This window comes from Trachurus japonicus, chromosome 10 (assembly GCF_045865225.1).
Source record: "Trachurus japonicus isolate A0001 chromosome 10, Traja_1.0".
NCBI classification, from domain to species: domain Eukaryota; kingdom Metazoa; phylum Chordata; class Actinopteri; order Carangiformes; family Carangidae; genus Trachurus; species Trachurus japonicus.
In genome coordinates, this window is record NC_140916.1 from 20,235,781 (window position 1) to 20,258,957 (window position 23,177).

The window sequence follows — 23,177 nt, forward strand, 5'->3', positions numbered from 1 at the left end:
ATAAAATTTCCTATTATTATGGTGTCAGGAATGTTTTTTTTGTTTTGTTTTGTTTTTTTATTTTCGCTTTATTCACCTTTATTCATAATGACTTCACCTTTATTTTATTTATGAAGTCTAACGGGATGTGTTAGGCTATATACTACAAATAATAACAATAATAATAATAATAATAATAATAATAATAATAATAATAATAATGGATTATTCTGATAATTATTATAATTATGCTTATAACTACTACTATTATTATTTGTAGTGGGCTAGCAGCCCAGTAGTAGTAGTAGTAGTAGTAGTAGTAGGGTGGGCCAACTACCTGTCCTGTGTCAAATGTGAATCAGTTTGTTTTTACACAAATGTCCAGAGGGTCAGTGGGAGCAGTGCACATATTTGGCCAAGTGTTCCCTGGGTTGATTTGACAATATCAAAAGCTGATTTTCAAGTAGCCTAATGTTTTGTAGTTATTGTCTACTGCAATAGAATATGTCTCACTTCTCAGTCACATATATATTATCATTTATGTAGCATGCACCATTAAGCCGAATGTGACTGATTTAATACGCTTTGTTTACAGCTTTTCCTCCCTTGACTAACACAATAATAAACTACAACATAAAGAAACTGATTATTCAAGGAGAGATTATTAATAAATAATAATTATACTCTTAAAATCATTTCAAAATTAAAAACTCAAATAATATTATAAGCTATAATATAATAAGTAGCCTATATTGGCTAATACTATTCCAATTATTACATTTGTAAGTGCCAGATTAAATTCTTGCGTTCTGGTGTCTTCGTGCGGTATGTCCCTCGGTGCGTGCCGTCGACGCCGTCACTTCCGCCTTACGTATTTCCGGTTTAGATTACAACATCCATGCTCCCGAAACGGTGAAAAATTGCTACCAGCGAAGGCGGCTTGTTTAGATAAAACCCGATCAAAAACCACAGCGACGATGTTCAAACTGGAAGGACTCGGACCCAAAATGGACCCGGAGGAGATGAAGAAGAAAATGCGACAAGACGTGATCTCATCTTTGAGAAACTTCCTGATTTACGTTGCCCTTCTCAGAGCCAGTGAGTACAGACAGGTGACACTGACATTTAGCCAAATACTGACACTACGGACACTAGTGAGGAGGGTTTCTCGCGTACTTATTTGTCATGTTGATGCGTCAACAGCTCAGTGAAATGTAGTTTTCTAGGATGTAGCATCACATCAATATTATAATAGCTGTCATTAAACATACAGAGGATTCAATATGCCATGATTGTCACTATAGGCCTATTTTACACACTATAGATGTTGTCTACATGCAAAGCTGCATTAGGAGGTCCTTGATAATAATAATAATAATGATAATAATAATAATGTGTGTGTTCTCTGTGCTCACAGCTCCATATGTGTTAAAGAAGCTGGACAGCATATGAGTGGGGTGTCTGGTTCACTCCTCCATCCATCCACTGGGAGTTTGCTGCACCAGAGTCAGTGTGGACCATCACCATGAGCAGACGCCTGGGGCCACGACGGTACACCCTGTGGGAGACGTCTAGTGTCTGTCCATCACTGCACCGGAGAAAACAACATTTGCTCTCATTTCTAGTCTTGTTTCTTATTGTGTCCTCTTTTTGTTAAATACATTGTGATCATTGTTGAATGGGCTGTTTGATAACGTGCTGCTTTATCACACATTAAAGATGAAACTACCGTATGTTTAATCTGCCAGGAATTATTCATCATTTTGGTTGTATTTTATATATAATTTGATCACTGGTGAACATGATACATCCTTACACTTAATAACTGACTCACCCACAGCGGATGACTTGCTGTGTTTGTCTTGATGCTAGTAATGTGTATCATCATCCTAGTACTGTAGGTCTGCAAAAGACAGTTTACCGTAAGTGTAGAGCTCTTAGTTTCAATGCACTGCATGCATTTCATTTCTGCAAAGAAATATTGAGAAATAGTTTTCCCTTTCTCTTAATTAGAGATTCACTAAGTCCTCCTCATATTTAGAAAGATACAAAGATCATTAATTGCCAGCTTGCCAAAGCTTACTAGCACTCTTAATTCACAGACAACAAAATGGTCATATAACATGTTTTACATAAGATGTTTTACTAGAGTGATGAACCTGTGATGTTGTCTGAGAAATTAACATGTCAGAAACGTTTTTAATTTAACTTAAGCATATTTGAAAGAGTTTCCTTTACACTGTATTAGACTGACAGAGGTTAAATGGTGAAAAAAATCTTTTTTAATTCAGCTGAGCGTCACAGAACAGCTGAGGTGTACTTCCCTAAAACCACCAGCTGGGGGCAGTGTTTTATTCTGAGGATAGACGAGAGTAAAGTGATGGAGACCGACGTCGACCATCGATGCTGGTTGTATGTAAGTCTGGTTGTATGAGCGCTGTGTAGCAGACACATTAGAGTCAAGTGTAAAGGGCCACAACAACAAGGCTGGGTATTGTGTCCGAGCTGCAGCCGCAGAGGAGCCGCTGCGGATACAGCGGACTGTCCGCGGAGACAAAGCCCAAGCCGGCGTCGCATCTTTCCGCGTTATTGTTGGACCAGGCCCGCCCATACTCCAGAGCATCCCTCAGGAAACCGGGCTGCAGCGGACAATGAACCACCGTGCACCACAACGGAGGTAGGCTGCTGTGAAATGAGTCAGGGTCCGGTCTGCCTGATGCCGTTCAAAACCGATGGGACTCGGATAAAGAGGAGAGGCGTGTCCAGTTCCTGAGCAGCTGGGCAGTTTCTGACAATGGCCTTCACTGTGTTAGTGCTCCACCATCATCATCAGCAGCAGCAGCAGCACATCAAAGAGTGAACAACCACACTGACTGAACCACATCATGGATTTCCCAGGTCATTTCCAGCACATTTTCAAGCAGCTCAACCACCAGCGGCTCCATGCTCAGCTGTGTGACTGTGTGGTGGTGGTGGGAGGTCAGAGCTTCCAGGCTCACGGCTCCATCCTGGCAGCGTGCAGCTCCCACTTCAGGGCTCTTCTGAGCTCCAGTGACGGCGCAGATGAGATCGGAGGAGTGAGAGTCGACAGAGGCGAAGGCGGAGGCCCCAGCGTGATAGAGCTAGATCCAGAGGTGGTGACCCCCGAAGCCTTCTCCACCCTGTTGGAGATGATCTACACCTCCACCCTCTCTCTCGGGGCCTCTAATGCCATGGATGTGCTGTTGGCAGCCTCACACCTGCACCTTAACACTGTGGTGAAGGCGTGCAAGCTCCACCTGTCCAGGAAAAACTTCCCATCCTCAGCACCTAAAGGATGGAGGTCAGTGCAACAGCAGCAGCAGCAGCAGTGCCCCCCCTCTCAGGCAGAAAGGTCACCCATGCTTCAACAGGTGACATCTGCTATGGAGGAGGACGTGGATGAAGAGGAAGTGGGAGTTGAGGTGAGCCAGTCAGGTGGAGTTGAGGACCAGAGGGCGAGGAGGGGAGTCAGCGGTGAACAGCAGGGTGCAGCAGCAGCAGCAGCAGCAGCAGCAGCAGCAGCTCCATCCAGATGTAAAAGAAAGTCACAAGAAGACCGGCTGAGTGGCAGGAAGAGAAGCTGCAGGCTGTCTGGAGGGAGCTACAAGGAGTGCTCACCGACCGTGACCAGCAGGAGCACCGTCAGCGCAGAGGACGGGGGAGAAGATCTACAGTCCCCAGACTGCCTGAAGACGACCGACGGACTATGGGAGAACCAGGGCGAGGAGGTGGAGGAGAAATACGGAGCGACCAAGGGAGAGTCAGAGGAAGTCCAGCTGCCGAGCCAGTCGGACAGCAGCAGCACGGGAGGCGTGGGCGCGTGGGAGAAGAGTAGAGATACAGGTGGAGACACGGTGGTTAAGGTAAAGGTGGGAGAAGAAGGAGAGGAGGATGGAACGGAGCTAAAGATGGAGGTGGTTGAGGTGAAGAAGGAAAATCTAAGCACATATTCCCCAGATTTAGATTCTCCTCCGTCTCCGGCGCAACAAGACTGCATGGACGATTTGAACGCACAAGTAAACGATGAGAAAACGGACACGGCAGCCACAGAGGGAGGCGGTGGCTCTCTACAGTCTCCGCTGTGTGCAGACCTTCACACCGATCATGCACACGGACAGGATGGAGGCTTAGGCGAGGACTCTGTAGACGGCGAAGGCCTGGACAGCCTGTCGGAGCTGGCCTTCTCCTGCTTCCTTAACCCCGGTGCTGAAAGTGTAATGGGAGCTCTGGAAGAAGAAGACAGCCTGGCGAGCCTCACAGCTGCCGCCACCGCAGCCGCCGCCGCCGCCAGCAAAGCTCCCGCGGCTCCCGACGACATAGACGAACCGTTCCACGACTCAGAAGAAGCAAATAGTACACCTTCCGCTCAGTCCTCCGATCCCTCCTCCTCCCTTGTTTTCCCAGTGACATCCGTCCCTCTGCAGCAGCTTCTCCCCACTCAAAGCCCCGGGTTTAGCGACACGCTCATCCTGCAACCCACTCAGAACACACTGACAGGGTTTCTGAGCGGCATCACGCCTGGTCTCACTCTGGAGGCCTCCATCGTCCAGCCCTCTAGAGTTGGGAAGAGCTCAGGGGCGACAACCTTCCGTCGCATCGCCCCGAAAGTGCCGCCCGGGTCGGAGGCGGGCGCCGATCCGTCCTCGTCCCCCGGGGACGCCGCCGACCGGCCGAGTCTGACCAGGGCTTCGGACGACGTTCTGTCCAAGTGCAAGAAAGCAGCCGCTGAGGACCACGTGCTGTTAGTGGAAGGGGAGAAGAAGTACGCCTGCAACATCTGCTGCAAGACCTTCATGAACCTGACCGACTGTAAGAAGCACATTCGCGTCCACACGGGAGAAAAACCCTATCCCTGTCCTAAGTGCGGCAAACGCTTCAGCCAGTCCTCCCATCTTTACAAGCACTCGAAGAACACCTGTCTGAACTGGAAAGACGAGCAGTCATTCACAGACGCTCTGCTCTGACCTCTTGGTCTTACATAAACCTGTGGATATTATTATTAATGAATCCCAAACAGGGTATCAATTCAATTTTTTTAATTTTATGTCCCATGAAATCAAAGTCCATTTGCAAATGTTATAAAGTTATTAAAAAAAAATGTAAACCATGCTGTGACAATTGAAACATTATGTAGCCATCACATGTGAAATGCACTAAAACTATTCTCAAACATGGTTTCTATCATGATTGGAGGACTGATGAGAATAAATAATGCACTTGCTGATTTTTATTGATCTCAAATCTGCTTTTAGAACAAATGAACACGTTTTTATATTATTTTTTCGCCTGTAATCAATAGTATAGTCGAGAGAGAGACAGGAAATGGGAGGAAGAGAGAGGGGGAATGATATGCTATATAGACTGTATGGTTTTGATAGAGGGCCGGCTGCAGCGAGGACTATAACCTCTGCATATTGGGCACCTGCTGTACCAACTGAGCTAAATGACGCCCCACATTTTTATATTTCTACAAATCAGTTTTAATCAGAAAGTAAATTTCTATTCCAAGCCAAACTGGAGTGTTGCACAAAAGACATGGATCCTTATTGTTAGAATAAAGCACAGATCAACAGGCACTGCATGCAGAATGAGATAAACCACTGATTTTATCTTTAAGGAAACATTTTAATGCAAATTATGGAGTGAGATGGTTTTTACAGTTCAATGGCAACTGCACAATAAAGTAGGCATGTACAGAGTGTTTTTGATAAGGACTAAGGTTAGGGAGTGTTCACAGTTTATTCATTATCCTCTTTTTCTTTCATGAACTTGAAACATGAAGTGACTGAACCTTGAGCTGAGCATTCCCTTCCTCAAAAACACTCACTCTGCTTGAAAGTGCAATTCTGTCTACCTGTGACAGGTTGAAATAAACTACCAAGTTAAGAATCGATGTAAACACATCTGAGAATATCTGAGCTAAATTAGTATATATTTTTTCTATTCTTTTCATCCCCTGGCTGCTTTGATCTCACACCAGAGACCGTTATCAGACCAGTGATATCCACACAGCACCAGAGGAGGCAGTAGGCACAGTGGCTTGGCTTCAGGTCTCTACATGGTGAGTTCACTGGGCATCTCCGTGCCCTGTAAACCACCCAGCAGGTTTCGCGCTGCCAAGGCCGACATGATGCCCCTGGTGGAGTAGGTGGCGCTGCCGATGTGCGGCAACACCACTTCACAAGAGAGGGGAGGAGAGGAAATAAAAGAATTGGCAAATGAAATCAGGAGGCAAAGTGGGAAAAGAGACAAAAAAGAAGAAGATATTTTTTAGATATTACATATACTCACCACAGTTTTTCAGTGTGAGGAGAGGGTGGGTTGTCGGGAGCGGCTCAGGTGTCGTGACATCCAGTCCGGCTGCAGCAATCTGACCGCTGCTCAAAGCCTCGTACAGATCCTCCTGGTTCACTACAGCCCCCCTGAAACAACAACTCACCTCATTATGTATTTCCACATTACTCTATGTTGTCAGAAGATGCATGAGAAGCATCTACAGCCATTAAGAAGTCCATGAGTGTATATACAATGGGGAAATTGCTTGGTCCCCTGCTGATTTTGCAACTTCGCTCCCCTACAAAATAATGCACTGTCTGTAGTTTTTATGGTAAGTTTATTTCAACAGAAAGAGACAGCATATCAATAAAACATCCAGAAATAATATCATCATATAAAGGGTATAATTTAATTTAGTGAAATAAGGGCCAAAACTAGCAGGGGATCAAATACTTATTTTCTCCACTGTACATCCAAACTGATGCTTTTCTCACTCCGCTTTGTGATGCTTTGGAGGTTTTACCTGCTTGAGTTGATGAAGACAGCCGTATTCTTCATCTTGCTGAAGAAGGCCTTGTCACACAGCCCCTGGGTTTCCGGTGTCAGGGAGCAGGAAACAACTATAAAGTCGCTCTCAGACACAAGTGTGTCCAGAGGAACTGATGGACAGAGGAAAAAGAGACGGGGAGGAGACGAATCAGATAAGCCTTCAAAAGCCCTTATTTTTGTTGGACAACGATATGATATTACATTTTTACGCCCTCTGACCCGTCCTCTTGCTTACCAAACTCTCCACGCACCTCTGCGGCATAGGATTTGGCAGTTCTCCCAGAGTACAGCAGCCTCTTCACTCCAAAGGGCATAAGTCTCTGAGCAATGGCCATACCTGAACACAAACACAATCACAATCCGCTATGCGCTTACCCACAGGTCACAAACCATGCGGGTCACATGTCGCTGGTTAGATATGTCAGCCTGGGATTTGGCTCCGGGATTCAGTCACATGCCAAAGCAAATGGAGCAACAACAGAAAGCCTCACCGATACGTCCCAGTCCGATGACTCCCACTGTGCTGCCAGAGAGACCGTAACCACAGAGCCAGAGAGGCTTCCACGAGCTCCAGCCGCCACTGGGGGAGGACCAGAGGAACAGTGTGAGGCTTAATTAAGGCAATTACTTTATACTCTTTGTTTATAAGTTACAGATGTACAATGACAATGAAAGAAAACACTGATAAGGTGTAAATGTGTAACTTGGTGAGACTGACTTTTTGACCTCCTCCACTCCCTCTGGTAGTCTGCGAGCGGTGGCGAGCAGCAGAGCTACAGTCAGCTCAGCTGTGGCATCAGTCAGCACATCTGGAGTGTATCCAACACGTATCCCACTGCAGAAAACACACAGCAGTGTCATTTATAGGCCACGTGGCACTTCATCTTACATGTTAAAGGTTGGTTTCTTAAGTATATGAGCTAAATGAGCTTTATTATGCAACCTACCGTTTTTTTATTTCACTGATGGCCATGTGGTCAAACCCCACTGACAGGGTGCTGATAACCTTCAGGTTCGGCCCTGTGATCAGACAGAGAAGAGCTGAAACACTGAAATCTAGACACACACAAATAGACTGGTACTACTGTTTGGTGACTACATTCATTTTGTCTTCTTGTTTTCATTTAGAGTTTTTGTTTGTTTTAAACAGACAAAGGACAAACAGTCTTCCTGACTGCGTGTAGCCGTTGAAACATGTCAAGGTAAAGAAAAAAGTCCCTTTGTCTGTACTGTTTGATATGTTTTAAAGTTTACACAACAAGTGGATTAAACAATGAGCTGATAATGATCGATAGCATCATGTATCCATACAAAACTAATTAAAGTTGGGTGTGTACAATTTGAAGCATATGTATCCGTTTATGGAAGGTACCTGAAATAAAACTACTCTTTATACAGGACGATCAATTTCTGTATTGTTTTACAGCAGTGTAATATTCTGATAATTATAACCTAGCAACATATGTACACCACTTTAATATTGCAAAATACAAATGTGGGTACTTAATTACTTTATATGCAGCAGGGCAGCTTGTCGATTTCCCCCAGGGTAATAAATATGGTCGTTGTTTATTGGTGGATTGTATTTTATATTATCATCGACACCTGAAAGGAAGTGGCAGCTGAAGTTATTAAATTAATGTGGTGTAGTGAAAAGTAAAATATATGCTCATTACTGTATGTGCAAGTACTTTGAAATGTAATTTTTGAAAAGACCTAGCTCTCCTTGGAAACCAATACTGATGATGATGATTATGTACTTTTAATCCCAAGGGAAATTCAGATATGGTCAACTGCTCTCACAGAACCAGTCACAACATACCACAACAAGAAATACAAACAGAGTAAATAGCTAATAATAAAGTAGTGGAAGACTGAAAGACACAAGTCTGATACTGATAGTGGATGGATCTTACAGTCAACTGATCCCACAGATGAGTAGATGAGGAGTTACCTGCAGCATCCAGAACCTCGGCATCGATCTTGTCCGACAGCAGACACAGCAGACCGTGAGCTCCCTGCACTCCTTTCAGGAGCTCCGCTTTGGGCACAGGTTCATCCGAGTCCCACAGAGACACCTCACAGCTGTTTGCGTGGAGACACAGAGGGACATGGTGGCTGTCGGTCAGGTGCACAGGCTGATTTAGACAAAAAAGCATCAGATCTGATGGGAAACTGTGGTGGAGTGTGTGTGTGTTACTCTAAAAGGTCAAAGGGTTAAATATGTAGACCCTGGTTGCAGAAGTGGCTGCTGTGAAGGACACACACACACACACACACACACACACACACACACACACACACACACACACACACACACACACACACACACGCCTGTTAAACACAACTACTTAGCCAATGTCAGGACTAGTTCCTACTCTGCGGCCGCTGACAGGATCTTCATCCCCTCCTGCGGGATGCGCCTCGTCACGAAAACCTTCATGAGTTTTCCAGCTGCTTTCATCCCACGTGTCACTGCCTAGATCCTGAGGAGGATACAGTACTTGAGCTGTTTTTACCTTCAGTGCCTGCACCGCTCACTGTAAAGGCAGTTTACTTCACATGCCCCCTCCACACACACACACCAGGAAGTACTTTCATTTTACGTCAGTGCGCTTGCGCGTAGCTGTAGCTACTTTAAATGGGTGGGTGGGTCTGATCTGTTATCTTTGTCACTGATTGACGTGTTTTCTGCGCAAATCAGATCAAATGAAATGTCCGGGATAAAAATAAAACTTATGTCGCGTCTGCCGTGCTGTCGGTGAGGCTGTCAGAGTAAAAGCGGCTATAACAGGTTAAATCAATTAGACGTAATTAGTTATCAGTTCAGTGAGACTTAGATCTGCGCCGATCAACTGTTTTCTTTATGTATTAATTTGGGAACAAGTTGTGATCTCTCTCCTCATCTCATCCTAGTAAGGGCATGTTGACAAGTCTCGGATTCTGCTTCCTGGGTTCGTGTAAAAGAGAAGGAGCGGACAAACTCCTGCCGATGGCCGCGCGGCGCATGCGCATTGAAAAGATTCAACCCTGAAAGCTGTAATGTAAGGCTACTCAAGTACAGTAGCTTATTATATTTTTTATGAACTTTATAATTTAACTGCAAAACTATTTTACATGATAAATTAAGATGTTACATATTAAAACAAAAATTATGAATTAACAGCCTATGGATTGAGTCTGTCACATTACATCGGAGAGGATGTCAACTGCTTGTAATGTTAAAATAAGTTTTACATAGATATATGGAGTAATACAGTAATCAAATAGTATACAATATAACACTGACAGGGTCTGAAAGGGATTTTACAAGCACTAGCAGCCAGCATATAATAAGAAACATGATTTATTTCTATTTTCTACCCCCCCCCACGTTAACGGTTGCGTGCGTCGTGACGTCGCGGTCACCTCCCATACACGGTGCTCTCGGCTGGGGAAGGCGCTGGGCTGTAGATGGTGAAGTCCTCTCCCTGCTGCTCGAAACACAACAAAGGGCGGAATAAGGAGCTCCAAACTAGTCGTCCCCAGAGCAGGATACAGGAGCGGGAGCCCGGTCTGGAAAAGGTGAGAAGTTTGTCTTGTTTTGGGAGTTTTGAATTATTTACCCGTGCTGTGTGTGTGTGTGTGTGTGCAGCCTTCAGCCAGGGCAGCGGTCAGCTGTTAGCTCCGACTGGCTGTAAAGGCTTCACTGTCTCTGCTGCTGCTGCTGCTGCTGCTGCTGCTGTCTGTGGTTTGGTGCAGTAACGAAGCGCGACTGTGTTTTCTGCTCAGCAGACAGACAGGAGCAAATCACTCGGCTGTGATTCCTTCACTGGTTGAGGATATAAAGTAAAGTAGGATCCAGCAGTGCAACGAGCTGAAGCCTTATCACGGAATTGCTGTCATATAACGCAGGCGTCACCACAGTGGTGTGAACACACTCCACAAAACCTGTGATGGCCAGATCCAATTATAACCTGTATTAAATATGTGCTAAACTACATAAATGTTCTTATTCTTGGTTTTCTTCTTGGTTTTATTTTGATAATGATTTGAGGCACATTCTTAAATGCAGGTATTAAGTACATATCATTTTAGTCTTCAATCTTTTATTTATGTAAATGTTTTACTGTCTTCCTGGATTATCTGTTGGGTTATTACATAACAGCTATAACCTACTAATAATAAATGTTTGGCGTACTGCCAGTGCAGTTTCATTTCTGTTTAGACTATTTGCATTTTTTCTACTATGTGCATAACATAAACTTTAAAATATTCTTATGACATCTTCTTAAAATGGAATTCAAAAAGGCTTTATATCTTAACGGAAGTGGATAAAATGTTTACTTAACACTGCTTTTATAAGGTGAATAACAAACAAGTCAAAGTACTTCATCACAACTATGTAATAAACACATCTACTAAGTCATCAAGCAAGTTTGGCCTAGTGCAAACCAGAGCTAAGGCAAAATCTAGTACTGTATGTAACTCATGGTATGTGTGTTGTGTACCCTCCTGTTGCCTAAGGCCACCTCCATTAGATTAAACTATGAAATGATTTTGAAAACTGTTCCCTCCCGATTATGCAACACCCTGAACCAAACACCTGGGTGTCCTCGGCCTTCTTTATCTCTAATACAAAGCCTATTTATTTGGTGTAATCAAACCCAAATATTCGTGTGTCGCTCCAGAAGAAAACCACCAGTATTTGCTCCGCCCACTACACGCTTCTGGCTGAGGAACCTGCAGAGCCTGTCTGAGCCTGCCAGCAGTAGCAGCAGCAGGTTTACTGGAGGTAGACCATCTAATGTGCAATGGCTCTGTTGACCCTGCACAGGCTCCCATCCCTCGCCGCCGCTCCGGTGAGTTTCGCTCATCCCCACACACCTCGTCGCATACGCAAACAAGTCAGGCATTTTGCATCATATCCTCAGACAAATCATTGTTTACACTTTGCTTCAGTGAGAGTGATTCAGAACGGTGTGAGCTGTTTTTTTGTTGGGACCTTTGCATCTCAGCAGTTGTTCCTGAATCTGTCCCGTTTGTGGATATGATCAGTGTATTTGCCTAAATGATAATTAGGCTGTTTTGTTTTTAGAGCTGTTGCCAGGGATGTGATTGCAAACATGCCATAGATGAATGGTCACCACAGTCGCATTTCATCACAGCCTTGTTGTCGGAGACTGATTGAATCACTGTCACCGGAGCTAAATACATACAATCATACAAACACTGTATCATCAGCCTCTGTCTGTAACTTTATCTTCTCTCATTCTTTCATTGAGATGATTTAACTTCATGTTAAAGGCTTTGCTTCTCTCTTAAACCACAGAGGACCTGACTGTAGGTCCAAGTCGCATTTTCTTTGCATATTTTGTCACAGAATCTAATCACTCTACTATCTAAACTTGTGTTCTCTCCTTTTCTTCTTCTTCAAACCCTCATCGTTCCTCTCCTGGCTCCTGCCCACTTCTCCTCTTTAATTTCTGTTTTTTTTTTCTTGACTCTGTCTGGACTTGTCAGTTGCGTAACAGGTAACGTTACTGTCTCAAGTTTGTTTCTCTGTAACCCCTTAGTGCTAATCCACCCCCTACACTTATTCTATTGAATTTCTCCCTATATCCTCCTTTTTCTCTGCTCTGCCAGTCTCTTTGTTTTTATCTTTCCCCCCGTAGTGTCCGCTTCCCTCTACTTACATATCACTCCTTTTGCCTGTCTTCCACTGCACCTTATCTGTGTTGCACCACATTTCACCCAAGAAAGTGACTGAAATTTTATTCCGGTTGTTTGTGTTTCACACTCGCAACAGGAAAAACATCACACACACACACACACACACACACACACACACACACACACACACACACACACACACACACACACACACACACTCCCACCGATGCCCTAGAAAGCTTGTTATAGTGTTTAAACACATTTGTCTTCATCAAGTTAGAAATGTGCCCATTTGGGAACATTAGAAACAGTGAGCGGCATTGTCTTACAGTAATTAGTGTTGTGCAGCTCCAACATTTACTGACGACTTTCTTTGGGATGTGGCATATGATCATTTTGACACAGAAACTCTGCAGCTTGACACAGAAACTCTGCAGCTTGACTGCATTGAAAAGACCCTGATAACTGTGGTAAAAAGAGATAAACAACATCACTTGTAAAAAAAAAAAAAATGTGTGAAATGGCATAATGTAGGTTTTGCACAACAACACACACACACACACACACACACACACACATACAACAGGGGCTAAATGTTTGTGTGTTCCTGTCTGAGTCTCTCTTTGATTTATTTTATTTCCTAAGGATGAAAGCCTCCAAAGAAGAGGGAGACTTCAGAAAAGGTAGGAATGCATCCTCCATGTTGTCTCTGGTTTCATCATTTAATTTACACATGGAAAAAAAAAAACAGCATTGTTGCACTAACTCACTGTCCGTTGACCTCCAGGGAGAGCTTTGCCCTTGTGAAGGGGGCGGTCCTTCTGCTGGAAGAGGGCGAGGGACTGGGTCCTCATGAGGAGACGTCTCCCACTGAGACTTCTCCCGTGAAGCAGGGCGGCGGAGCGTCAGACACGCGGCACCGACACCTCCACGCCATGATTGAACAGCTCAGACCAGAAGACAGCGTCAAGCTGGTGAGGCCTCATGTCTCCACACACACGTTGCAAATCAGGTCGGGAAAACCTGTGGAAACATCACGCAGGAAAACCCGACTCCTAAAACACACATAGTCTTTTGACAGTTGAAATAATTTCTCAGGTAAAGGTCAAAACGTCAGTATGTTGTTGTTGAGTTCACTCATGATAATTCAGTGTGATCAATTTCCCAGGAATAAAATTCTCAATCAATTTAAGCACACAAGTCAATGGGCTAAAAACAAGTGTAAAGAAACACAGGTATGGTCCTTTAAGTGGACTCTAGCCAGTGTCTGGGTTTCTCTGTAAACACAACACTGACTTCCTTGATTTGATTTTCTCAGGAAGGCCAAAGGAAATAGATGGCACAGGATATTTTGCCCTGTGTATTATCAAGCGGCTTTATTGAGTTATTGCGTAACTCCAGACATCAGAGGAAAGATAAAATACATCGATTTTTTGGTAACACTTTATAAGTACACACTATTGAGCATTAGTTAAGCATTAATAAATACTGAATTCATCATTTATAACGCATGAATACTCATTAGTATGTAGTTTATTAATACAGATAGTTCTTATCAATGATGAGTAAGACTATATAACTGTGTTTATAAACTACATACTCATGAGTATTCATGTGATGAAGTCAGTATTTAAAGCTCAATAGTGTGTACTTATTATAAAGTGTTACCGATTTTTTTTTTTTACAGACTATCAGTCCTGTTGCCTTTCTCAATGTCTCATATGTCGTCTCGCTGCTTCTCCCCGCTGCTGCAGGCGGTGCAGCTGGAGTCGGCCAGCCCCGTCAGAGTCAGGTACCTGATCGTCGTTTCCACCCTTGGCAGCAAGCACGAGAGCATCCTGCTGGGCATGGATTTCCCCAACTCAGACAGGTTAGTGTAACCAAGATGCTGGCGTACTGTTTCACGAAGAGAGCACAAGATAATATATCCGATCAATTAACAATTCCAGGATCAGACTGAACCTTTTAAAACGTCCTTACTGCCTCTTTTGCAGCGATCAGTGCACCATCGGCCTGGTTCTGCCAGTATGGAGCGACACGCAGGTGTATCTCGATGGAGACGGGTATGAGACATTTTTAAATGTTGTGTGTTGAAAAAAGCCCAAGAAACGGGGAATTTGTGAGGCAGCAGCACAGACGGTGCAGCTTGATGTCTGGGATTCTGGCCAGAGATAATGAGAATGAGTAATGACTATTTATGGAGTTAAATCATTTTTCCATGAATTGCAACTGCTCCTATCCCTCACTGAGAGCCTTACATAAGCATAGAGGTCATATGTTTTTGGAAGTGAGGTATTGTTGGTTTCATTCGGTGTCGGTGCTTAAAGGTCAGTGAGAGTTTAGCTGCTGGTTGCATTGTAGTCCACAGCCCCAAAATAATTCACTCCAGCTCAGTTTCAGTCAGTACATTTTTTTTCCCCCTCACATCACAGTTTTCGTCATAAATGTGGCAACTAATGAGGATGTAGAGAGGAACACAGTGAAACTAAGAGTTAGCAAGTCTAAAAACAGTCAGGATCACATGGTGCGGCGGCTCTGCTGACAACTACGGTGTTTTAACTAATCTGCCGTCACACGCTGATTGTCACACAAGAGTCTTTGACCGGCTGCCATGTCACACCAGCATGTTCTCCCCCGTCAGGCTGGATCACACCTCCGAATGTGCTAATTTATCTCTCTCACACACACACACACACACACACACACACACACACACACACACACTCCTTATATTTTATTTGTACACTATCTGAAAATCTTGCTCTGCATTGTCAGTCACTACTTGGAACATTTCTCATAATGCTTCTTATCATTGTGACTTCCCCTTTTTCTCTTTCGTGTCTTATGCTTCCTCTGACTTAATTATCGCAGTTCATGTTTGTGTCTTTTGTTCACAGTGGTTTTAGTGTGACCTCAGCTGAAGAAACCAGAATTTTTAAGCCTGTCTCCATGCAGACCATGTGGTGAGTAAAATGCCAACCCCATGGTAACAACATTAGGTATAAATGTCCATCCTACAGTAACTCATCAAGAGCTCCTCTGCTTTTTTTTTTTTTTTTTTTTTAACTATCCTTGATTTCATGTAGTGACATTACCATCCTGACTCTCTGCCCTCTTTTGTAAGGTCAGTGCTGCAGGTCTTGCACGGCTGCTGCGAGCGGGCGGTCAAGGCAGCGGTGATCCCGGGCAGCGGCCTGGAGTGGGCCCAGCACTACAACAAGTACATCGAGTCGGATCGCTTCTGCCTCAATGAATGGGAGGCCATGAACGACCTGGAGTCAGTCCGCAAGGACATTAATGGGCAGAGGTAAACATCTGTTCCGTTTAAATGTCAAATCAGTGTTTATTACTTACTCCTTTATCCTGGTAAAGCACTGAAGCACTGTCTTCCATTGCCAGAGGTAGAACAAATATTTATTGTAGTAAAAGTAAAAATACAACACGCCCCACAACATTTAGTCCAACATTCAAAATCCTACATAAGGAGGAGTACAGAAAACTGAATATCAAATAAATAAATAGCTAAATAGCTAAATAGCATATGAGTGTTATATTATTATGTTTTGTACGTTTTGAAAATGAATACTGAAGTCTTATTGATCGACAAATTACCTTCTGAAATGTAGTAAAATAGTATTAAGTAGCATCAAGTACAACTGTGTTAGTACTTGATTAAATGAAGTGAGTTAAATTCCCCTGTTTGTCGCTTTAAATGTTGAAATAAAATAAAAAGTTATCATCTGTTTTCCCTGTACGTGAAGCTCTGCAGACAGAATGTCCAACGAGAGGCTGATCAAAGACCACCTGCGAGACATCATGAGGACCGAAGACCTGGACAACCTCACATCTAAAATGGTGAGATGTGGGCACATGTGAAGAGGACGTCTGCCTGAATAAAGACGACAAGAGCAGGATGGCAGAGTTAAATAAGCTTCCCTCTGCTCTGCCGTAGGTGCACTCTGCCCTGGAGACGAGGATAGGCTTCGACATGAGACCGTACAAGGAGTACATTGACAACGAGATCCTGGTTACCATGGCGCAAATGGACAAACCCTCCAAAATATTTGATTATCTTTATCTGGTGAGCGATTGCCCTGTTTTTTAACCTTTTTATTTTGAGAGGCCTTTCTTGTGCTTGGGTCAGGAAATGTACGGAAGTGTGCTTTCACCAGGATGTTGTATGTGACTGTAACTTCCTCTTTGTGGGAGATGTGTGTTGACAGTGATAGGGAGGACGGCTGTGCGGGCCCTTTTCTTTTTGTCGACTGAACGTCTCTCTCTCTTTTGGTTTCCAGGGCTCCGAGTGGAACGCAGCTAACTTTGAGGAGCTGCAGAAAAACAAGTCAGTGTTTTCACCTGCAGCATTTTCCGTGGCTCTGTGTATTCTTGTTGTTGTCTCTAGTTTCAGTTGTCTCATGATGTGGAGACTGAGCACTGGATTGTGTATTGTCTTTCTGCTGAGTCACCACCGTGCCTCTGTAAGTTTGTGTCTGTATGTTTTTTTCAGTATCGGCTACATCCTGAATGTGACGAGAGAGATCGACAACTTTTTCCCAGAATCCTTCACTTACATGAACATCAGAGTGTATGACGTGGAGGCGACCGACCTGCTCCCCCACTGGACGGACACGTACACCTTCATCGATCAAGCAAGGTTGCCCTGAAACACATTAGAGACACGTTGGTTACAACTGGAGACGAACAAACAGCCATCACATATAGACAATTTACCAGATTCAAACATTTATACATTTGAAACTGCTCTGATTGAACTTAAAGTCAGTAAATCTGCCCATGATGACCTCCTGCATTGTTACACACACCAGTGCAGCTTTAGATTTCCACTCAGCTCAAGCTGTGTGAACGATATCTACAGGCTCAGACTGAATTGTGAAGCGTCTTGACTGTATTATCCGAAAATAGTGCTTTGCATTTGGACTCTCTGCTTCCCCATGCTGCCCTGACGATCACAACTCCAGAGCTTGGAGTATTAAAGCACATTAAAGGGATAGTTCACCTAAAATTCAAATTTCATTCATTTCTCATTATCTACTCACCCTCATGTCGACTAAGGGCTGGGAGAAGTTTCAGAGTCCTCCGTGCCTTCTCGGCGTTACAGCGGGGCTCCGTGCAGCACTGCATGTCCATATGACGGTTGCGAACGGGGCTCACTTTTTTTGTCCAAAAAGACACACCAAAAAAACATCCAAATACCTCCATAGTGCTCGTCTGTAATGTCCCTCTTGTATTGAAGCCCCAACATGAGAAATTGTTCCGAAAAAAATTAAATAAGTCTGTATTTCAAGCTTGTGTGTAGCGGAAGCTCAGTTCACTGCTTTGCCTGTGTCCGTGCAAATCTCGCACAATTTGCATTGACACCCAGTTCACTCCCAGTTCCGCTCTGCAAATCACGCGAGATTCCGGCAAAGCAACACTTTGGGCACGGAGGACTCTGAAACTTCTCCCTGGTAGATAATGAGTGAAATTTGAATTTTGGATGAACTATCCCTTTAATATGCTCTTCAAGGACATAGGAACATCTGTGAATGAGACTGAAAAGAAGTGGTTTATGTTCTGCATGCCCTGTGTAGAAACACAACTCATTAGTATAGCTGTCAGAGCTGCCACCTGCTGTCTAGCTGCAGCCTTGGATTACACTATGAAACAGTGACTGTCACCACCTCAACGCCTCATCTCAACAACAAACTCTCTAAACCCCTGAGTGAGCTTCTCCTGATCTCTGTGTGCTGCAGGAAGAGTGGACAGGCGGTTCTGGTGCACTGCAAGATGGGCGTTTCTCGCTCTGCGTCCACCGTGATGGCCTACGCCATGAAGCAGCAGCACTGGCCCCTGGATGTGGCGTTGACTTACGTCAGGGAGCGCCGGTCCATCATTAAGCCCAACGACGGCTTCATGAAGCAGCTCCAGACCTACAATGGCATCCTCAACGCAAGGTTAGACACATTTTTAAAGATACTGATCTGAAATGTAAAATATCAACTTTTTTTCTGCTTGTTTACTATCTCTGTTTGACTTTTTGTTGATGTTGATTTACGGGCTCGTGTGAGGACTGTACCTTTCATGATTGCAGCCAGCAGCGTCACAGCAACCTTTGGAGGAGAAAGTCGAGAGACCAAAGGCAGAAGTCAGTGCGCAAGGAGGAAGGAAAGGCGGGAGAGGAAGAGGAAGAGGAAGAGGATGAGGATGAGGATGAGGATGAGGAACTTGATGAAGAGGTGGATGCAGAGAGTCCTGATGAAAAACATTTGGGCAGCCCGGATGAAAAGGAAGGATCAGAGGAAGACGTGGAGGTAGTTTGTGACAACAATTTTATTTTATTAGCAGATTTTTTGTTTGTTTGTTTGTTTTTAAATCTTCATGGCTTCAACTTTTTTTTTCATCTTTTCAAACACAACCAGGTGTTTGAAGAACCCGCTCCCACGTCTCACACCAGCCAGGAACCAGAGGGCAATCCCGTTATCACTGTAAATGAACCAGAAAAGGTACGCAAGTCGCATGACACAATAGACAATCTGCAGATGATGTCTATCTGCCCGTTTAACTGTATCCTTCGTAATTATTTGATGTTTTTTTTGTCATCTGTCTGTCTCATCTCCAGGTTGCCTCGAGTGTTAATCGCAGCGGCAGGATGAACCTCTTCTCCCTCATGCAGTCCATCAGTGAACTGGATGATGAGGATAAGGGATGTGAACAGGTGATTGAGCTTAACGTATTTCATGTTTCATATCAAAAAAAAAAATTAACCACTTAATATTAGATTTTCAATAAATCTGCCAATTCATATTCCACCAATCAGCCCATCCGTTACTCAGATCTAGTCCCGGTGCTCATGTTCAACTCTATAAGTAACTCCTTTGCTTCTTTATTATACTTGTCAAAGCTCCCCCGCAGTCCGAGGCAGTCTCCAAGGCCGAGGAAGCGAAGCAACATGCGCCGAAGTCTGACTCACCAGAGAGCGTGCGTGGATGTTTCACCTGAACCGCGCAGCCTGCCAGACGCAGGTCAGAGTAAACCCTAACACGACTGAGGACATGACAGAGCAGGAAGGGAGGGGGTCCTGTGAAGGAGACATGGTTTGGGGGTAAAAGTCTGCAACATGAGAATTGAAGGTTTGTCTCTGGTAACATGCCAAGGTTTTTATACACTGCTGTGCTCTGACTCAGTCCAACCGTTCACATTATTTTGATGCTGAAAGTTTTAATTTACATTTTGAAGGTCATTATCATTGCACTTTCATTGCATTTCTCTTGTCATCAACTAATTATGAAAGGATCCTGCTGCAGCGTTAATATCAGTAGCGTAAGGATTTTGATTGAAACATTGTTGTATTATTATGGTTTATACAGTGTTTTTAGAACATCTCCTGTCACAGACAGATGTAGAAGCCTCTCCCTCCATGTAGTGTCCTCTTCCTTAAGCTCCCCTTTTTACCATTTCCCCTCTAAAAGTCTTGTATTACCAGTTTAGAGATGATATGCTATGCAATTACTGTTCTCTGTAAATTTGAGACTGTATGCTGCCAGTCAGAGGTAGATGGATTTTCACATTCTCGCGCATCAGATGTCATTTTAGAATTTTATTTTTATGTTTTAACAAGTGTACATTACTCGCAGATGGGAGGACTGTACTGTCTAAGCTGTGCATTATGTTATGGACCAAGTTAGGACCTGTTTTGTGACGACAAAAGCCTGTTTGCCAAACAATGTATTCCAATGTGCCAATGAATATATATTTAAATGAAAATTTTTCATCAAGTCAGTATGTTAAAAAAAAAAAGTCACCTGTTGTATTTGGATTCATTCTGTTTAAACACCAGGGCTATATGAGTGCCTTCAACCTGAGAATGAAATACGACTCCGTGACTGGTGTTTTTCATATTTTTACTACGAGGTGGTGGCCAAATATTGTATGTATCTTGTATTGTTTCTCACTTGGTTTGATTGCAGTATAAATGTGACTTCCTAAGGATTTGCATGTATGCATAATGCAGATATATATACAGTTTATATATGTACCGACACACAATTGCTGATGAATTGGGTGCATGTTATGTGTGTGTGTTTTTTTTTTTTTTTTATACCTGCCTGTGAGAGCAAATTGTTCAGGGTTTTCTCGTGTATTTATATGGACATTTCATGGATAAATTATTCAATACATTCCTTTCAGATTTATGATCACCAGATGCTGATGTGGAAAATTCTTATTTCATGCTGGTAAAACCTGATGAACCCTGGTTACATCTTACTTTACATTTAATCTGCATGTTCACCATTTAAAAGAAGAAAAGAACCCATGCACTTTATAATCCCACAACACACTGTTCCCACTGCCTGAGCCAATGTCACGCTGTACTATGATCAAAATGGTTAATGACTAGTTTCTAAAGTCTGAAGTCCACATTTCTATGCCTTGTTGTGTTGAACAACTTTCCACTGTCTGCACCTCACTCTTGTTTACAACAAGCACTATGAGTGAAAAATAAATGATTATCCTCAAACCATTTGCTTCTTGATGAAATTAAACACCAGATAAGACAACACTTAGGATCAGAAACATTTTATCAAAAATGACAAAGTAAAAGGATAAGTGACATTGCAGCGCTCATTCTAACCATCTTTATATTGTAATTCACTCAGTACAGTTATAATAAACACAACGCAGATATGGTGGGGGTTACAGGGGATATTTTAATACAACAACAGATATAATGAATGACACCTAAGTTTAGGTCCCAATGTATTTTCTTCTGGGTTCACTGAGCGTGATTCCTCCGTCCTTCATTCCTTTCCTGAAAGCCTGAACCTATAAAAGAGAGAAAAAAAGGGAAATGATGAACATGAAGCATGTGAAAGAAAAATAAAACAAACCGAAAAAAAAAAATTCTCCATCAGAAACTTTTCTGTACTCACAGCATCAGAGCGGTACTCCCAAGGAATGGCCCTGTACACCATCCTGGTGATGCCGGCCTGTTGACATCGATGCGCCAGCACGTCGCCCACCGCCTGACACGCTGCCACACACCTCGTGGAAACCAGCTCCTGTTTCAGCGCCCACTCTTTGGTAGAACAGGTCAAAACTGGGACAGGAGAAGTGCTGGAGAACACCTGTGCTGTCACATGGTGGTTGGTGCGAAAAAACACCAACCTGAGGAGAGAGAGACAGAAACAGTGGAAATGAGAACATGCATGGAATATACCTAGTAGGGGGCAAAGCAAAAAAACAGACACAGAGGCATAAATAGTCATACAACTATATTTTATAGTCATACAACTATAAAACTTGGCAGAGAATATCTTGACACATAGGGGAAGGCAGGAAAAAAAGATTCTGGGGCTTGCTGCAACTCTATTTTAAGATATCACCCTCAACATCCCAAAAAAGACAAAAAAAATTACTGTTCGCCTGAAAAATTCTCATGAAAGTTAATGTTTTTCAGCACTTTATGGAGAATTATCTATGCCTATAATATGTAATAGAAGTTTTTAAAATAAATAATATAAATCTTAAATGTGTATGCAAAATTAAAAGTAAAAATCCATGTTCAATACCAAAAACTGTTTCACTGTTATGCATTATATGAAAACTTTGCACATCTTAAACCAACTTCAGTGATCAACTCAAAGCAGTGCTTATTTCTGATATTGAATTAAAACACTGATGAAAACAAGGAGAAATTCATCTAAGAAGAAGGTGACTTTTTCAGATAACTGTTCCCTGCTCTCTCTCTCTCTCTGTCTCTGTCTCTCACGTACACACACGGACCTGTGGTAAAACTCGCGGTGGGGCCAGGTGGTCTTCCAGCCCCGGTCCTTCACAGCCAGGGCCATCTGCTCCAGGTTGCGGGGGTTTCTGTTCACAAACGTCGGGTTCACGGCTTCATTCTCGTCCTCTCGGGGCTCCGGCTGAGCGGCCGCCTGGCTGAGACACCGAGCTGCTGCGGACGGACACACACAACACGGTGTTGTTACACGTTGACACACAGGGAAACAACCACAACACCACAACACCTGCCTGTGAGTACTGTGAGTCACCTGTCTGGTTTGCAGCTCCAGCGGGTCGACACCGCTGGATTTGACCCAAGAACTGACGCCCAAAGCGGGTTAATCCACTCAGAGCCATCCCCTCCTCCCCTCCTTCTCCTCCGCGGTGGTTGCCCTACAAACTAAAAGCTCCCTACGTTCAACAGTATGTTGATATTGTGTTATATCATTGTCAGAGCAGCCGCTGCTCAGCGTGACATGTCCGACGCCATCTTTGACATTCAGACAACATCCGGTTTATTGCGTGTTACTTCAAAAGCAGCACTGATAGAAACATCTTAAAGCACTGTAGTTCCGCTTACACGTCTTCATCAAGAATGGAGGGATTTCCCATCTATTTATTATAATCAATAATCTCCAATGTTGGAAGAACGAATAAAATGCTTCCATTTTTTAGGTACGTTCATCATACTTTACTCATACAATTTTGTTTGTTACTCTAGTATACATGTGTTTATAATGGACTATGACTATCTGTCTGTTGAAAATCTTGCATGTTTGTGTATTACAAAATAAGCGTATAATGTAGTTTAAACTAGCTTCACCTAAACCACTGTTTATGAATCAACAGCTTAATCATGATTTTATTATGTCATACATCTCTTGCATGTTTTGGTTTTTATACATTTATAAATAATA

General features: G+C 43.4%; 5 protein-coding genes across 7 annotated transcripts; 3 read left to right on the forward strand and 2 right to left on the reverse strand.

The window, feature by feature from the left end:
• Nucleotides 1-838: 838 nt before the first annotated feature.
• On the forward strand, nt 839-1,705 carry tomm5 (translocase of outer mitochondrial membrane 5 homolog (yeast)). The gene is made up of 2 exons (XM_085789917.1): nt 839-1,077; nt 1,397-1,705. The coding sequence occupies exons 1-2, from the start codon at nt 957-959 to the stop codon at nt 1,429-1,431; spliced, it is 156 nt and encodes a 51-aa protein (XP_085646043.1). The 5' UTR covers nt 839-956; the 3' UTR covers nt 1,432-1,705.
• Nucleotides 1,706-2,818: 1,113 nt separating this feature from the next.
• Nucleotides 2,819-5,042, forward strand: LOC146979889 (zinc finger and BTB domain-containing protein 5-like). Its single transcript, XM_085789918.1, has one exon. The coding sequence runs from the start codon at nt 2,865-2,867 to the stop codon at nt 4,962-4,964; it is 2,100 nt and encodes a 699-aa protein (XP_085646044.1). The 5' UTR covers nt 2,819-2,864; the 3' UTR covers nt 4,965-5,042.
• A 425-nt stretch (nt 5,043-5,467) lies between these two features.
• grhpra (glyoxylate reductase/hydroxypyruvate reductase a) lies at nt 5,468-9,406 on the reverse strand. The gene is made up of 9 exons (XM_085789919.1): nt 9,204-9,406; nt 8,780-8,910; nt 7,773-7,845; nt 7,544-7,660; nt 7,317-7,405; nt 7,061-7,162; nt 6,800-6,935; nt 6,292-6,422; nt 5,468-6,176 (listed from the first exon to the last, which is right to left on the reverse strand). The coding sequence occupies exons 1-9, from the start codon at nt 9,287-9,289 to the stop codon at nt 6,055-6,057; spliced, it is 987 nt and encodes a 328-aa protein (XP_085646045.1). The 5' UTR covers nt 9,290-9,406; the 3' UTR covers nt 5,468-6,054.
• An 844-nt stretch (nt 9,407-10,250) lies between these two features.
• On the forward strand, nt 10,251-20,770 carry LOC146979891 (protein phosphatase Slingshot homolog 3). Of its 2 annotated transcripts, none has more exons than XM_085789905.1 (17): nt 10,251-10,389; nt 11,496-11,666; nt 13,123-13,160; nt 13,265-13,451; nt 14,232-14,347; nt 14,472-14,540; nt 15,375-15,440; nt 15,602-15,784; nt 16,239-16,332; nt 16,430-16,558; nt 16,773-16,819; nt 16,985-17,131; nt 18,231-18,431; nt 18,569-18,791; nt 18,897-18,980; nt 19,097-19,192; nt 19,379-20,770. In XM_085789905.1, exons 2-17 carry the CDS (start codon nt 11,619-11,621, stop codon nt 19,514-19,516), a joined length of 1,866 nt encoding a protein of 621 aa, XP_085646031.1. In that variant the 5' UTR covers nt 10,251-10,389; nt 11,496-11,618; the 3' UTR covers nt 19,517-20,770. The 2 variants fall into 2 exon arrangements, with proteins under 2 accessions (XP_085646031.1, XP_085646032.1); XM_085789906.1 differs by having other exon boundaries at nt 18,569-18,788.
• Nucleotides 20,771-21,168: 398 nt separating this feature from the next.
• mrpl18 (mitochondrial ribosomal protein L18) lies at nt 21,169-22,765 on the reverse strand. 2 transcript variants are annotated; one of them, XM_085789908.1, is made up of 4 exons: nt 22,530-22,765; nt 22,261-22,429; nt 21,408-21,642; nt 21,169-21,300 (listed from the first exon to the last, which is right to left on the reverse strand). In XM_085789908.1, exons 1-4 carry the CDS (start codon nt 22,615-22,617, stop codon nt 21,223-21,225), a joined length of 570 nt encoding a protein of 189 aa, XP_085646034.1. In that variant the 5' UTR covers nt 22,618-22,765; the 3' UTR covers nt 21,169-21,222. The 2 variants fall into 2 exon arrangements, with proteins under 2 accessions (XP_085646034.1, XP_085646033.1); XM_085789907.1 differs by having other exon boundaries at nt 22,261-22,432; nt 22,530-22,759.
• Nucleotides 22,766-23,177: the final 412 nt, after the last annotated feature.

Bases quoted from the DNA above. Each gene is read 5' to 3' on its own strand.
- LOC146979889 (XM_085789918.1), top strand. From the start codon at position 2,865: ATGGATTTCCCAGGTCATTTCCAGCACATTTTCAAGCAGCTCAACCAC.
- LOC146979891 (XM_085789905.1), top strand. From the start codon at position 11,619: ATGGCTCTGTTGACCCTGCACAGGCTCCCATCCCTCGCCGCCGCTCCG. The intron at 13,161-13,264 runs GTAGGAATGCAT...GTTGACCTCCAG, and splicing joins AGAGGGAGACTTCAGAAAAG to GGAGAGCTTTGCCCTTGTGA. The intron at 15,441-15,601 runs GTGAGTAAAATG...CTCTTTTGTAAG, and splicing joins GTCTCCATGCAGACCATGTG to GTCAGTGCTGCAGGTCTTGC.
- mrpl18 (XM_085789907.1), bottom strand. From the start codon at position 22,617: ATGGCTCTGAGTGGATTAACCCGCTTTGGGCGTCAGTTCTTGGGTCAA. The intron at 22,433-22,529 runs GTGACTCACAGT...GTCCGTCCGCAG, and splicing joins TGGAGCTGCAAACCAGACAG to CAGCTCGGTGTCTCAGCCAG. The intron at 21,301-21,407 runs GTGAGTACAGAA...TCTCTTTTATAG, and splicing joins GGGAGTACCGCTCTGATGCT to GTTCAGGCTTTCAGGAAAGG.
- tomm5 (XM_085789917.1), top strand. From the start codon at position 957: ATGTTCAAACTGGAAGGACTCGGACCCAAAATGGACCCGGAGGAGATG. The intron at 1,078-1,396 runs GTGAGTACAGAC...CTGTGCTCACAG, and splicing joins CGTTGCCCTTCTCAGAGCCA to CTCCATATGTGTTAAAGAAG.
- grhpra (XM_085789919.1), bottom strand. From the start codon at position 9,289: ATGAAAGCAGCTGGAAAACTCATGAAGGTTTTCGTGACGAGGCGCATC. The intron at 7,163-7,316 runs GTGAGGCTTTCT...GTTTGTGTTCAG, and splicing joins CATCGGACTGGGACGTATCG to GTATGGCCATTGCTCAGAGA. The intron at 6,936-7,060 runs GTAAGCAAGAGG...TCTGTCCATCAG, and splicing joins AGAGGTGCGTGGAGAGTTTG to TTCCTCTGGACACACTTGTG.